Source organism: Herpailurus yagouaroundi, unplaced genomic scaffold, assembly GCF_014898765.1.
Source record: "Herpailurus yagouaroundi ecotype Mexico unplaced genomic scaffold, PumYag 188, whole genome shotgun sequence".
Lineage (NCBI taxonomy): Eukaryota > Metazoa > Chordata > Mammalia > Carnivora > Felidae > Herpailurus > Herpailurus yagouaroundi.
This window is the reverse complement of record NW_024412419.1, coordinates 38545449-38562172: the sequence shown is the minus strand read 5'-3', so window position 1 is coordinate 38562172 and position 16724 is coordinate 38545449. Positions and strand designations below refer to the sequence as shown.

Genomic DNA, 16724 nt, shown 5'->3' with positions numbered 1-16724 from the left:
AGGTGGGAAACTCCAACCCCAAGCAGCCCCTCTGCTCCTTGAAGACTTCCGTCCATTAGCAAGTTTGGCCTCATGTGATGTTGAAACCTGCCTTCCCATGGTTACCCACCCATTGAGTCCTTTTAGGATACCCAGAAGTCAGGCAGAATAAGATACTTCTCTTCCATGTAACAGGCCATCAGGTCACTGAAAGCAGCTCTCCGGCTCCCCAGGACACCCCTTCCCAGGCAGGTGGGGGAGTCTCCCCCCTCCATGTGGACCCTTTTGTAAAGCTGCCTTTGAACACAAGGCCAGTGCCAGCATCCCATATGTGCTAACATGACGCCTCCCTTGCCTCCAAGGCAGCAGCCACAGGATGACCACTCACCTGGAGTCACACTGTCAGTCCGTGGAACTGTCACAATGGTCTGATCCTGCAGGATCCACACCTGCTGATTCAAGTCAGAGACCTCCCCGGTCTGAGGTTTATTCACTACGGTTCAAATAGAAAAGAATAATGAGGAAACATTCTAATTAGGCCACTTTACTAGACGCTAGGCCCTTCGGGAAGGAAGGCTCAGGGTTTACACACCAAAACTGGCAGCGATCTCGTGACCCTCAGCCCAGCCCTTCTTTCCAGGAAAGCTACAGGTGGTGGTGAGGAGGGCCAGGGCTGAAGCTGGTCTAAGAGGATAACCTGTCCCACAGTACAGTCAAGGCCCACGTACTCCTTCTGATGCCTACTCTGTGCTTGGCTCAGTGCTGGGTCTGGAGCTAGAGCAGAGAATAAGCACCACTCCCCACCCCGTGGAAGCCCACCATCCAGTGGAAGATGGACAGCACCGGGTGGGAAGGGCCATGCACAAAGAGGGGCAGAGAATGCTGGGGCATCCAGAAGAGACAGGTGTGGGCACAGGCGTGGGTACAGAGCCCCATCTCAACATCACCTGCTGTATAGGGTTCTCCACAGAAAGGGACTCCTCGAATGCATGTCATAATGGGATTGTCTCCACACCTGCGGGGACAGCAATAGGAGACAGAAGGGTCGGTCAGGAGACATTCCTAAGACCTTTCCAGGACACTAGTTACTGAGGTCCCCATTGTGGATAGGGAGCTGGCCTGGAAGCCTGGCCTGACACAAAGCCCTAGTCAGAAAATCTGAGCCACCTCCTGAGACAAAACTTCAAGGTGGTGTCAGGGAGGGGGACATGGCGCAGAGTTTACTCCACCCAAAGATCCAGCCAGTGACAGAATCTCTCCCTAGAGGTCCTGAGCCAGGCGTGACTTTTGACCTTAAAAAGCCACCGCCACCTGATGCCCGCATCCCTCCTCCTTCCCTTCCATCGGCAACTGCTTCTGTCTGGGAGCAGGGGGGGCGGCCCCAGGCCAGGGCATCTCTGCCAAGATCCTAGTAACTCCCGGAAACCACTGACCCCGCGCTGGACTGAGCCCGGCATGGCCGCATCTCTTCTCTGAGCCCTAAAGCACAAAGAAGAGCTGGAGAACTTGCCAGCTATCAGCGGGCAAGGAAGGACCTTTATCGAAAGTGCAGGGGACTGAATCACAGCTCAAATAGCTCCCAAGAGCAGTGACCGAGACTGTCATTTATTTGGGAAGTATGGGGAGGTCCCACCTGGCTGGGTGGGGTGTGGCAATCATATGCCAGAAGATCCTGTGAGACTCAGATGAAGAAATCACAGCATCAGCATGAGTGTGACCAGCCTGAGCTCCTTGAGAAGGAGGCACCGAGCCACACCTACGGGGAAATAGAGTTGATGACAGACCCCAGGCTGCTCAGCAAGGGGAGACTGCGGGACTTCCCCGGAGCTCAATTCTCCTGCCTTGTCACTTGGGCTACACCTGGAATGCCAGGCCCTCCACAAGGCAAGTCCATCTGCTGGGGCAATCAAGCTTGCCCTTTACAGTTCCACTAAGGGAGTCTTGTGATTGCAAAATTAGCTGTGTGCTTTAGTCAGGGTTCCCACATGGCATTCCCACTCATCCAACCATGCCTGAACCACCTCAGGCCACCCCTGAAAGAAAGGTTAAGCTGAAAGCCTACTATACTCTTTCAGCCCCTCAGAGATGCACCTCATCCCCTTGGGAAGCCACAGGTACTGAGTGGTGCACCCATAACTGATGCAAACCTGGTCTCTGGTGCCCCCAAAATGCAGTGGACCCAGAACTGCCTAAGGACTAAAATGGTTGGCACTGATTTCTCTAACAGCAGAGCCCCAGAACCCAACTTCTCTCCCACCCTCTCTGTTCTAGTAATGTAGGACATTTGTAGGTTCTCAACTAATGGTAACAGTTACTATTATTATTTTTTTTGTATCATGTTTTTTTATGCCTCCACTCCCACCTCCACACCCCATCTGCTGAGATCAAGCATGAAAACCTTCTGAGGCACAAGTTAACTTGACTGAGGTGAATTTCAAAAGACAGACTGGAATCAACTTCATATTTAACTGCCTAGCTACAGGGAGGTTGGGGGAAGGGCTAAAATAGAACCTGCTAGGCAAGCACTTCCATGAGCCCCTTTTCCCAACCCTGAAAGGAATCTTCTTGCTCAACCTCTCATACTTTTCACCCCCATCTCCCTGTTAGCCTTGGATGAACATGGTCCTTTCCTGTGGAGACATCAAACCCATCATTTTTGGCTTCCAGTTTATCTGTCACCCCAGGAGACAGTGTGAAAATGAATTCAGGCACACTGGTGTTCAAAGCCAGGCTCAGCCAGGTCACCTCTCTTGGGTCCCCTCTGTCCAATTGAAGAGCCTCTCCATTACGCATCAGTCAACATACCTTTCTTGGGAGGCTCACCATAAAATGGCATCTAAATAGTCCTATCATCTGGCCCCCAAATTCTTTAGGCTTCTGTTTCAATCAGGATCTAGTGTGGAAATCAGAACCCACACCAGGAATTTCAAACAAAGGGAATTGTTTAGAAAACATGTCAGAAGGCTAAAGAGTAACAAGGAAGTACTAAGGGATCCCAGATAGTTAATTGCAGGAAAGAAACCAGAGAGAACAAAAAAGCCTAGGAGCTCAAAGGAAGGAACTTGTAGGACGGATGCCCAGACCTCAGGAGGAGACCTTCTGCCAAACTGATGCTCAGACCTCTGAAAAGAGAGTATAATCGGTTGGGTGCATGAACCACAAATGTGGAGAGGAGGCATGAGCTCAGAGAGATGCTCAGAGGTCCCAAGCGACACAACCCAGAAAGCTGTATTTTCAGTGATTCAAAAGCCATTGGATCTAGCTTGAATTTTCCATGCCCAGAAGGAGGGTGTAAAAATCTATGTTTTATGATGACATGTGTCCTCTTTATTCCACTTGATCCTGACCTTTCCCTCACTTCCCAATATTCAGAGAATCCAGTACTTTCCAGAGCTCCCAGCAATCAGTATCCATTCTGAAGTTCCCCGTTTAAACTTTAGTGTGAATGAGTATAAGAGAAATTAGAATAGGAGTGATGGTGATAATAGGGAAGAACTGAACCACTGGGGTACATAACTGAGGAGCAGACAGCCCATCTACTGAAGAAATGGACCAGAACTTTTGTCTTAGAGGGATGGATAATAAAATTACATGTTACCCTAGCTGTATTTGAGAGGACTATCAATATTTATGCTGGTTATAAAAAGTAAAGAATGTGATTCTGCTATGTAAACATAACCCAGCTTGCCAGGTTCTTTCTATTAATGTTTTGTTGTCACTTACAACAATGAAATATGCACACCATTAAGCGTGGCTTGAATTGAATTCAAGTAAGTACTCGTAAAGCCAAAGATCCTAGACATGAAAATAATTTTATGAGCTCACTAAGTCCAGATTCCAATTTTTAATCTCTAAGATATTATCATCCACGCTTGTTTGCTAACAAGCCCCACTAGTTTGCTTACTTAACATGCCCATGATCTTTTTTGTATCTTAAATTTCACATATGGTAAAGTTATATGATATTTGTCTTTCTCTAATTTTGCTTAGCACAATATACTCTAGTTCTATCCATGTTGTTGCAAATGGCAATATTTCATTCTTTTTGATTGCTGAGTAATATCCCAGTGTGTGTGTGTGTGTGTGTGTGTGTGTGTGTGTGTGTGTCTGTGTGTATGTCTGTGTATATATATATATATATATATATATATATATATATACACACACACATACCACATCTTTGTTGTTAACTTTATTTTTTATTTTTTAAAATTTATACCCAAATTAGTTAGCATATAGTGAAGCAATGATTTCAGGAGTAGATTCCTTAGTGCCCCTTACCCATTTAGCCCATCCCCCCTCCCACAACCCCTCCAGCAACCCTCTGTTTGTTCTCCATATTTTTGAGTCTCTTCTGATTTGTCCCCCTCCCTGTTTTTATATTATTTTTATTTCCCTTCCCTTATGTTCATCTGTTTTAAAGTCCTCATATGAGTGAAGTCATATGACATGTCTTTCTCTGACTAATTTCACTTAGCATAATACCCTCTAGTTCCATCCATGTAGTTGCAAATGGCAAGATTTCATTCTTTTTTATTGCTGAGTAAGACTCCATTGTATATATATATACTACATCTTCTTTATCCATTCATCCATCGAGAGACATTTGGGCTCTTTCCATACTTTAGCTATTATTGATAGTGCTGCTATAAACATGGAGGTGCATGTGTCCCTTCGAAACAGCACACCTGTATTCCGTGGATAAATGCCTAGTAGTGCCATTGCTGGGTTGTAGGGTAGTTCTATTTTTAGTTTTTTGAGGACCCTCCATACTGTTTTCCAGAGTGGCTGCACCAGCTTGCATTGCCACCAACAATGCAGAGAGATCCTCTTTCTCCGCATCTTTGCTAACATCTGTTGTTGCCTGAGTTGTTAATGTTAGCCATTCTGACAGGTGTAAAGTGGTATCTCATTGTGGTTTTGATTTGTATTTCCCTGATGATGAGTGATGTTGAGCATTTTTTCATGTGTCGGTTGGCCATCTGGATGTCTACTTTGGAGAAGTGTCTATTCATGTCTTTTGCCCATTTCTTCATTGGATTATTTGGTTTTTGGGTGTTGAGTTTGATAAGTTCTTTGTAGATTTTGGATACTAACCCTTTATCTGATATGTCATTTGCAAATATCTTCTCCCATTCTGTCGGTTGCCTTTTAGCTTTGCTGATTATTTCCTTCACTGTGCAGAAGCTTTTTATTTTGATGAGGTCCCAGTACTTCATTTTTGCTTTTATTTCCCTTGCCTCCAGAGACATATTGAGTAAGAAGTTGCTGTGGGCAAGATCAAAGAGGTTTTTGCCTGCTTTCTCCTTGAGGATTTTGATGGTTTCCTGTCTTACATTGAGGTTTTTCATCCATTTTGAGTTTATTTTTGTGTATGGTGTAAGAAAGTGGTCCAGGTTCATTCTTCTGCATGTCGCTGTCCAGTTTTCCCAGCATCACTTGCTGAAGAGACTGCCTTTATTCCATTGGATATTCTTTCCTGTTTTGTCAAAGATTAGTTGGCCATACATTTGTGGGTCCATTTCTGGGTTCTCTATTCTATTCCATTGATCTGAGTGTCTGTTCTTGTGCCAGTACCATACTGTCTTGATGATTACAGCTTTGTAGTATAGCTTGAAGTCTGGGATTGTGATGCCTCCTGCTTTGGTTTCCTTTTTCAAGATTGCTTTGGCTATTTGGTGTCTTTTCTGGTTCCATACAAATTTTAGGATTATTTGTTCTAGCTCTGTGAAGAATGCTGGTGTTACTTGATAGGGATTGCATTGAATATGTAGATTGCTTTGGGTAGTATCGACATTTTAACAATATTTGTTCTTCCTATCCAGGAGCATGGAATCCTTTTCCATTTCTTTGTGTCTTCTTCAATTTCTTTCATAAGCTTTCTATAGTTTTCAGTGTATAGATTTTTCACCTCTTTGGTTAGATTTATTCCTAGGTATTTTATGGTTTTTGGTGCAACTGTAAATGGGATTGATTCCTTGATTTCTCTGTCACTTCATTGTTGGTGTATAGCAATGCAACTGATTTCTGTGCATTGATTTTATATCCTGCAACTTTGCTGAATTCATGAATCAGTTCTAGCAGTTTTTTGGTGGAATCTTTTGGGTTTCCCATATAGAGTATCATGTCATCTGTGAAGAGTGAAAGTTTGACCTCCTCCCACATCTTCTTTATCCATTCATCCATCAATGGGCATTTGGGCTCTTTCCATGCTTTGGCTATTGTCAATAGCACTGCTATTGGGTGCATGTGCCCCTTTGAAACAGCACACCTGTATCCTTTGGACAAGTACCTAGGAGTGTAATTGCTGGGTTCTAGGATAGTTCTATTTTTAATTTTTTGAGAAACCTCCATACTGTTTTCCAGAGTGGCTGCACCAGCTTGCATTCCCACCAGCAGTGCAAAAGTGTTACTCTTTCTCCACATCCTCGCCAACATCTGTTGTTGCCTGAGTTATTAATGTTAACCATTCTGATAGGTATGAGGTGGTATCTCATTGTGGTTTTGATTTGTATTTCCCTGATGCTGTGTGATGTTCAGCATCTTTTCATGTGTCTGTTAGGCATCTGGATGTCTTCTTTGTAAAAGTGTGTATTCATGTCTTTTACCCATTTCTTTACGGGATTATTTGTTTTTGGGGTGTTAAGTTTGATAAGTTCTTTATAGATTTTGGATACTAACCCTTTATCTGGTATGTCATTTGCAAATATCTTCTCCCATTCCAATGGTTTCCTCTTAGTTTTGCTGATTGTCTCCTTCACTGTGCAGAAGCTTTTTATCTTGATGAGGTCCCAATAGTTCATTGTTGCTTTTGTTTCCCTTGCCTCCGGAGACGTGTTGAGTAAGAAGTTGCTGCAGCCAAGGTCAAAGAGATTTCTGCATGCTTTCTCCTCTAGGATTTTGATGTCTCACATTTTTAATTTATTTTTGTATATGGCATAAGAAAGTGGTCCAGTTCTGCATGTTGCTGTCCAATTATCCCAACACCATTTGCTGAAGAGACTGTCTTTATTCCATTGGCTATTCCTTCCTCCTTTGTCAAAGATTAGTTGGCCATACGTTTGTGGGTTCATTTCTGGGTTCCCTATTCTTTTTTTTTTTTTTTTTTCAACGTTTATTTATTTTTGGGACAGAGAGAGACAGAGCATGAATGGGGGAGGGGCAGAGAGAGAGGGAGACACAGAATCAGAAACAGGCTCCAGGCTCTGAGCCATCAGCCCAGAGCCTGAAGCGGGGCTCGAACTCCGGGACCGCGAGATCGTGACCTGGCTGAAGTCGGATGCTTAACCGACTGCGCCACCCAGGCGCCCCCTGGGTTCCCTATTCTGTTCCATTGATCTGAGTGTCTGTTTTTGTGCTAGTACCATACTGTCTTGATGATTATAGCTTTGTAATACATCTTGAAGTCCAGAATTGTGATGCCTCCAGTCTTGGTTCTCTTTTTCAGGATTGCTTTGGCTATTCAGGGTCTTTTATGGTTCCATACAAATTTTAGGATTGTTTGTTCTAGCTCTGTGAAGAATGTTGGTGTTATTTTGATAGGATTGCATTTAATATGTAGATTGCTTTGGGTAGTATAGATATTTTAACAATATTTGTTCTTCCAATCTATGAGCATGAAATCTTTTTCCATTTTTTGTGTGTCTTCTTCAACTTCTTTCATAAGCTTTCTATAGTTTTCAGTATACAGATTTTTCACCTCTTTGGTTAGGTTTATTCCTAGGTATTTTATGGTTTTTGGTGCAATTGTAAATGGGATCAATTCCTTGATTTCTCTTTCTGCTGCTTCCTTATTGGTGTATAGAAATGCAACCGATTTTTGTGCACTGATTTTATATCCTGCGGCTTTGCTGAATTCATGGATCAGTTCTAGCAGTTTTTTGGTGGAATTTAAGATACAAAACAGATGAACAATGGGAAGGGAAGCAAAAATGATACAAAAACAGGGAGGGGAACAAAACATAAGAGACTCTTAAATACAGAGAACAAATTGAGGGTTGTTGGAGGGGTTTTGGGTGGGGAGGTAGGCTAAATGGGCAAGGGACATTAAGGAGGACACTTGTTGGGATCAGCACCGGGTATTATATGTAGGGGATGAATCACTGGAATCTACTCCTGAAATCATTATTGCATTATATGCTAAATAACTTGGATGTAAATTTATAAACAAACAAACAAACATGCCCATGATCTTGATAAGTGGAGGGAACATCAATGGACACCAGGTAGGGTGAGAGAGCTTGGTCATTCAACATCACTAGAATCTCTATAATCTGTTCATAGATGCACAATCTCCATAAAAACTAATTCACGTAGCCAAGCTAACATGAATAAAGCAGAAGGAACCAAGAAGTGGTAGAAAGTAGAGGTTACCTGGCCCCCACAGTTGACAAATACACAGAATCAAATTAGTAGTAGAACTGGGCTTGGAATCTATAACACCAACTCCTCAATGCAGGCTTCCTGCTGCCGTGCTCATCAGTTCCCTTGGGACCCCTGAAAAGACTAGGGCCACTGTAGCTTACATCCCATCAAGGGCTACTAACAAGCAAGCTTGGCAGTCTGGTTTGGGCCCTGCTACTGGAAAAGAACTGGCACTAACCTTGGTCAAACTAATGGGGCAACATGATGTGTACCATGCACCACAGAGAACAGCACAGGCCATTTGTACTTGAGTAGATTTAGGAAAATGGGAAAATGCCAAGGAAATTCCCAGGGTGACCTCTGCAGTACAGCTTTTACCAAACGTGGGTGGGATGATATAGTTGAACTTGCCCAAACCTCTGCTCCTCTAAGCAGCCCAAGCCCATTGTCTAAGACTTACTTCCCTGTGGGCTGATCCATCATCACACCTTCCTGAAGCTGGGTCCTCTGTGAAAACCCAGACTTTAGGTTGTGGGTCAACAGTTTCCTCTCCTTCGTGTGAAAATGAAAGACAAATTAGCAAAAATTACCTCCACACGCCTCACCAAATAATAAATAGAAATATTAAAGGCATCAAGACAAAAGAGCCCAACTCTAAAGGACCAACATCAAGGTATATTTCTATGAATTTAAAACATCTACTGATCAAATTGTACATTCGTGTGCAACCACAAAATAAGAAACAAACACTCAAAGCCTCATCAGACAGCTTGCGGTAAAACATTGAAGGAAAAGTTTAGGTTAAATGCCTAAAGTTTGAAATTCCTGGACAAAGAGCCAAGTGACAGAGAACTTTTAGCCCAATGATCCACATCACACAAAATGCAACAGTCTTGAAACAAAAGATGGTAAATTGAACATCACCAAAATTTTAGAATTTTGGACAAACCTGACAAAACACATAGGTGAAAGTTAAAAGAAAAAGTATGTGGGAGAAAATATGTGCAATGCATCCAATAAGCTAATACCTAATATTCAAAGTTTTTAAATAGTTCCTACTAATCAATTTTAAAATGCAAGTAATTTTATAGGAAAATAAACTACAGATGTAAAAAGCATTTCACTGAGAAGAAAATATAAATATCCAACAAATAAACGTAATTATAGTTAACCATACTAGTAATTAGCAAAATGAGAATCAAAGCAACAATGAGATTCCATTTCCACCCAACAGGAAGGCACAAATTAAAAAGGTGGTAGGTGGGGCACCAGGGTGGCTCAGAGTTAAGCGTCTGATTGTTGATTTTGGCTCAGGTAATGATCTCATGGTTGGTGGGATCGAGCCTCGCATCAGGCTCTGGACTGACGGCACAGAGCCTGTTTGGAATTCTCTCTGTCTCTCTCTCTCTCTCTGTCTCTATTTCTGACTCTTTCCTACTCACACATGTGCACTCTGTCTCTCCTGTCTCTCTCTTTCTCTCTCAGGATAAATAAACTTTTTTTTTTTTTTTAAAGATGGCAATGGCGGTGAAGAAACAGATTCACTCACTGTATGGATGAATGTGAGAATTAACACAGCCTTTTTGGAAGGCAATTTTGCAGGAGCTATGGAAAAAATAAATGTGTGTACCCCTTGACTCCTCAATTCTACTCACAAGAACCAATCAGTTAAATTTACTTTCAGCTTAAAAAGCTGGAAAAATCCAATTCAAAGTGATCAAAATATTTACTCGATCCCGTCATTGCCAGTCTAGAAGTAGTACAGGATCAGAATGGCTGATACGATAATTCCACAATGTCAGCAAGGATCAGCATGTATTTAGTTCTCTCTGAACTGACGTTCATTACTAAGGCCAGGTTCCCTCATGTCTGTAAGATAATTTTCTGTGAGAATCAGAACTGTATGCTCAGTCATTTACATCTTTTCAAGAGAGGGAACATCTCTCCCACATCAAAGTCTTTCAAGTCCGCTTGGGCGAACTTGGGAGGCATGCTGTGCCAATCAGGTCCTAACAAGAAACATATGACACATTCAGAATTTGGCAATTTGAGTTAAATGTAATAAAGGAGCTATTTATAAAGATATGGGCAGAGTATAGGGAAATCCCAAAGCATAGCGCCCAACCCCAGGGCTAGTAACGATAGGATACACCCCTTCCTCCCCATAGGCCTGAATGGACAAGAGGAGGAAAAGGTTACCAGAACCCACAGAGAGAGCTTTGTGGAAATGACAACATAATAGGAGCCATGACCCTCCTCAAGAAAAATAGACTGGGGTGACCCCAGAGAGAAGGAATCAGGAATACCCTGATCTCACTCTCTTCCCACCCTCCAATTTCTTTCCAGTGGATCTTGAAGGGTCACTGGAAGTCATCCAGCATAGTCTAAGCCTTTTGCCCCTCAGGTCCACGCTCTTCCTCCATGGGTGAGAACTCTCTGTTCCCTATCCCAAGAAAAATATAAAAAAATATTAGCTTCTGAATGATCACAAGTTAGGTCAATGTGGTCATAATCCCAACTGAAACTTTTTACTCACGTGCGGTGGTTGGAGGAAAAGGCAGGAGTGAGGAGGAAACAGTTAAGCAGTTAATTGAGAGACTACTTGATTCTATAGCTCCCCACAAGGTCTGTAGTTTGATAACCATGGCTGCCTTCTTCCACTAACTATCACATGTTCCCCTTGTCTCTACGGGTACCTCAGCCTGATGCTCTTCTTCTTCACCTGGAGTGGGAATCACATCTTTGCTTCTGTGGACTCTGAGTCCTTGGTGCTTTTCTTTATTGGGTGCTACAGTTTTCAATTGTCTGAAACTACTGGGCAGAGAAGTAATAAGACCTGCTCTAGGGAATCCCTTGGGTTCCAGACACAGTCCTATTTACCTCCACTGAGTAGCAACAACCTAGTTTTCCCTGAATAGTCAGCATCGATCACCCCGAGCAGTAAGATCCCTCCGTTCTACCTGTTTATTCACTGACATGAGGGGCCAGATGGCTATCAGGCATCCCAACCTCCAATTCCTCAGATCCTGACTATATTCCCTAAGGGAAGCATTTCTTTCATTCCTGGGCATTAGAACCTCCTCTCCATGGAGGCTTAGGTCCCAGACGAAGAAGAAAAAGCTCCTACAGTATGTCATTTGGTTTAACAGTAAGAGGAGCTCTCTCCCCCATTACACCCTTTGGTTCTTGAACCTCTGCATTTCCGTCATGAGGAAGATAGCAACCTTTACAAACCAGTGGTTTAAGGAATACACTGCTTGCAGCAAGACAGAACTCTCAGAGTGTTGTATTTTAGCCGGCACCACATTTGACTCTTCAAAAGACCATCCCACTATTCTATCAAGAGAGCTGCATATGGCAAAGCTAATGAATTATTATTACCTGAGTGTGAGTTGTTGCCATAATTTCTTTACTGAAAAATGTAACTCCTAGTCAGAAGCGATGCTGTATGGGACATAGATAAAGTCATTCAGTAAGTCTACAAATGGCGTTCCTGGCAAAAGTACTATGAGTTGAGAAGACAAACCAATACACAAAATGTATAGGTATCCAAGAAGAAAGCTTTGACTTCATAATGGAAGAGTCCAGTATAAACAATCTGCCAATAGGGAACTGGGTGGTTTCACCAGGAAATGGCGCCATACCAGGGGTTTTCTGTTGATCTATGCTGATGGTGGTTTGGGCACTGTGCAGTGGCAATAACCAAATCCAACTTGTTGAAAGGAAATCAACCTGCTGAGTCCAGGCATAACCTCCATATCTGCCACCATGGTCACTTTGTACATGGACCCACTGAGTAGGCAAGTGCCTGGGGGAAGATTGACATCCACAGGGTGGGACACCTTGACCTCTCATTTATTGACAGCATCCTCTCCAGTAGATTCCCTTTGGTAGGCCCTTGTTTGGAACACAAATATCTTCACATTCCATGTCCATTCTGAGAAGTTCATCTGCATGCCACTCTCCACACCTCCTTGCAGCCAGTTTTCTAATCGTTTTCTTTCCAAGTCCCTGCCCAGCTAGCCAACTCATTAGCCCACAGATTGATGTAGATCTGTATCATAGATCTCCTCCGACATGAAATGAATAACCAAATATGCCATCTCAATTTCTGCCCAGTGGGAGGATTTCCCTTCATCATTATTTTTCAGGGCAACTTGAAGGGGCTATCGTGAAATGACAATAGCCCCCTATTTCCGGCTGGGGCCAGCATACTATGCAGACCCATACATACATCCAATCAGGCCTACAATTTTTCTCCTTGATGTTTAGATCTCCCCCATAAGATTCTGCTGTGAACTAAGAAATAGTTGGAAAAGCTGAAGGAGCAAATACTGTGGGAGTCTGAGCTACCAGTTTATGAAGTTTACTTCTGCCTTTCAGATATGCCTGGGCCTGGTCTCCTATGTACTATTGTTCTTTAAATAGAATATCCCTGTGCCTGTCCAATTTTATGGTTTGGCCGATCAGTTCATTCCAAGCTCATGGAGGGCAGTTAAGTTGGATAGTCATTTCATGTCTCAGTTAGGAATTCAGACTCTGTAATGAACAAACAGCAATTCAGGAGCTGATTTTCAGCAAAGCAGAAGAGGACTTAGCCTTACTCTAAAACCCCAGGGATGTTCCCTGTCATCCTTGAGCCTGGGGCTTGTAAGAGCTCCATGCAGCACCTGTATCTGCCACAAACACTTCTAAAACCAGTGGGTCTGTTCTTTTTTTTTTTTTTTTTTTTTTTTTTCGGCTTTTTTTCCTTTTTGGGGGGGGGGGTGGAGAAAGAACGCACAGGAGGGACAGAGGGAAAGGGATAGAGAGAGGACAATACCAAGCAGGTTCCACACTGTCAGTGCAGAGCCCAATGAGGGGCTCAAACCATGAACCATGAGATCATGACCTGAGCCAAAATCAAGAGTTGGATGTGTATCCAACTGAGCCACCCAGGCGCCCCTGGGCTTTTTTAATTCTTAAGGCCCAAGGGGCAAATAAACTTGCATCCAAGCCTAGACGTTCGGCATAATCTTTTCTGGCTCTCGGACTCATTAAAACTAGCAGCTTTATGAGTTACTTGGTATGCGGACTGAAACAACATGCCCAGACAAGGAATGTGTTAACCCTAAAATCCAAAGAGGCCCATTAAGCATTTGGGGTTTTGTCTGTTTGTTTGTTTTCACGCTGGGAAATACAAGGTCCAACAACTTGTCTATAACTTTCTAGGGGACATTCTGAGATGTCTTAGACTACTGGACCCCTGGAAATTTCATCAGTATAGCAGACCTCTGACTGCATTTCACTAGCATGCATTTATCTTTCTAAGGCATCTAGTGTGTTTGCTATTTCTAGCTTACCAGATACACTTAATGTCATCAATATAATGGACCAGCACCAGGTCCCCAGGTCTTACTATGATAAGGAATTAGAGAGTTGGTATAGATGTGAGGCAATACAGTCTTGCACGTGAAGGCAAACTGCTTCTGGTCATCGTTGCTCTTAGCTATGGGGTTTAAAAAACATTTTCCAGGTCACTAGCTGTATACTAGATCTCAGGGGCTGTGTTTATTTGCTCCAGTAAGGACATTACGTGCCGATCTGCAGCTTCAATTGGCTTTACAAGCCGGTTAAGTTTATGATGATCTACTGGCATTTTCTGCAACCTGTGCAGTATTTGTATCAGCCAAAAAGGCAAGTTAAATGGGGATGTGAAATTAATACCCTTGCAACTTTCAAGTCTTTGATGATGGCACTGATTCTAGTCATTCCACCAGGTATGTAGTACTGCTTTGGGGTTTTTAGTTTATTATCTTGGCAGGGGTGAGAAAGAATCCTCAGGCTTCCCCTTTGCATTTTCTTCATAGTAACCTTCACTCTATGAGAAGGAACCCAAAATGGGCCTGCTGCCAATCACTACATTTATTGATTTAAATTAGATAAATTCTAAGCCTGAGAAAATAATCTAAGGCTGAGTCTTCAGACAGACACAGATCCAAAGTCCATCTGTCTCCTGGCCTTTATAATCTTCCATGTGGCTTGACGGACCACAGCAGCGTTTTGCATCTCTGGGGATCAGCATCCGTATGGAGCCAATATTTGAAACCCCTGGAAAGTCCTTCTGTCTTCCCAGCGCACAGTCCTCTGATAAATGGCCACAAGTGACTCTGGGGAAGGCTTAGGGGAAGGAAGAGTCCTACTTGTTTACCTGTCACCTTGTATCAGTCTGCTTGGGCTGCCGTAACAAAATACCACACAGTAGGCGGCTCAAAAACAAAAATTTGTTTCTCACAGTTCCGGAGGCTGGAAGTCCCAGATCAAGGTTGGGGCAGCTTTGGTTTCTCCTGGGGCTTCTTTCCTTCTGGCTTGTGACCCCTCATGGCCTTGCCTCTGTGCATTCGCATCCCTGGTGCCTCTTCCTTTTCTTACAAGGACAGCAGTCATACTTAGATTAGGGCCCCACTAGTAATGACTTCATTTAACCTTAATCACTCCTTTAAAAGCCCTATCTCCAAAAATAGTCACTTTGAGAGTTAGAGATTCAACATATGAATGGGGGTGGGATGGGAACTATTCAGTCTACAACACACTATGCAAAATTCTTCTTCAAAGGGACCTGGCCTTTGCCTCAAAGGGCTTCAGGTGTGTGATCTTCCTTAAATCTGGAAAGTGGGTAAGAATGAATCCTCACTATAAGCAATTCAAGTTAGGTTTTCCGCCTGCCACACCTAGATATTTTTTCTCGTATATGTGAAGCAGCACCTCAGAAGGATCTCCAACTATTTCATTTCTAGAAACCCTAAGGTGAATTAGTCATTGCCCCAGTGTGCTGATGTTCTACATACATATGAAGCTCAGGTTGAGCCGCTGCTGTACCAGAGGCTCAGGGAAATGCTGGGGATGTTGGAACACATCTATTGTGTTTAACCTAGCTATCTGCCCATTAATCACCCCTGCCCCCAAGGATGACCTGAGGGACCAATAGCCAATGTGTTGGCGAGGGGCGTTCTAGTCTCTTGAAGAACTCACTGGTAGCTACCCTGGCCAGGCTGACAATGATGGTTATTTAAATTGCTGCCATTAGAGGAAGCTAGATGAATGAAATGTGTAAATTCCCTGCACATTTTTTCAACTTTTTCTATTATTATTTCTAATAAAAAGTTAAAGAGAAGAGTAAAATGCATGTATTATGGTAAACTGGTAGGGTAGTTGGTTTGGTACTGTTGATTCTTTGATAATTTTTCCATGCAAATAAGGTGTTTAGACTAATGAAAAGGAGAATTATCAGGTTGGGCAAATCCAAACTAAGGTGTTCTCTAGCATACAGCCTAATCGGTGATTTAAACATAGTTTCTTGTTTGCTTTTCCCCAAACAAAACAAACATTTGTCTTGTCAATATGAGACTTTTCAGTTTTAATTAAAATTATCTATTATGCTGTCCAGAAAACAAATCTCTGTAAAGTATTAATCTATTTATATATAAATACATAAAGGCCTTCTGGGTCCAGAGAATTAGTTCTTCAAACTTTACGTTACCTTTATGTTTAGGGATGTTTCAAAACAAATAATGTGAAATACTTAATAAATTAAAATTTTGGTAACAGGGGTGGCTGGGTGGCTCAGTCGGTTAAGCATTCCACTCTTGATTTCAGTTCAGGGCATGATCTCTCGGTTCATGAGATCCAGCATAGAGCTTGCTTGGGATTCTCTCTCTCTCCCTCTCTCTCTCTCTCTCTCTCTCTCTCTGCCCCTCTCCCCCTCAAAATAAATAAATAAACTTTAAAAAATGGTAACAAATTTATTTTCTTAAACAATTGAATTTCTAAAATATTCACAAGGTATAAATACAACATCTTGGATGATATTGGCGGGAGGGGGTGGGGGGGTGGGAGGGATATGATATTCTGAAACCCTAAAGGCTACTATAAACATTCATGTGTAAATTTTGTGTGGAATGCAATTGCTGGATCATATGGTCAGACTCTGCATTTAGCTTTGTAGAAAAACAAAACAAGACAGAACAAAGAGCAAACTGCCAGACTGTCTTCCAAAGAGGCTGTACCATTGTGTACTCCCACCAGCAATGATTCCTGCTGTTCCACATCCCCACCAGCATTTGGTGTTGTCAGTGTTCCAGATCCTGGCCATTTCCATAGGTGCGGAATAGTCTCTGTTGTTTTAATATGCAATCTCCGAATGACATATGATGGTGGAATATCTTTTCATATACCTATTTGCCACCTGTATGTCTTCTTTGTGAGGTGTCTGTTCAGATTTTTGGCCTGTTTTTAATTGGGTTGTTTCTGTTCACATTATTGAATGTTAGGAGATCTTTGCATATTTTGAGTTTCACCTATGTCTTTTTACTTTTGTTAACATGGCTGCTAGAAAATTTTTA

At 42.7% G+C, this 16724-nt stretch overlaps 1 protein-coding gene across 6 annotated transcripts in view; it reads right to left on the bottom strand.

Annotated features, from left to right (window-relative positions):
• The window catches only part of IL36G (interleukin 36 gamma), a 163068-nt gene that overhangs the window by 4985 nt on the left and 141359 nt on the right, over nucleotides 1-16724 (bottom strand). For 2 of the 6 annotated variants that reach the window (XM_040496771.1, XM_040496773.1), the window contains exons 3-4: nucleotides 927-994; nucleotides 368-472 (exon numbers count right to left, since the gene is read on the bottom strand). In XM_040496771.1, the coding sequence (XP_040352705.1) occupies nucleotides 368-472; nucleotides 927-975 (154 nt within the window). In that variant the 5' untranslated portion in view covers nucleotides 976-994. Of the gene's footprint in view, nucleotides 1-367; nucleotides 473-926; nucleotides 995-1412; nucleotides 1757-16724 lie in introns of those variants that run through there. The other 4 variants (XM_040496768.1, XM_040496772.1, XM_040496770.1 and 1 more) reach the window with 4 other exon arrangements.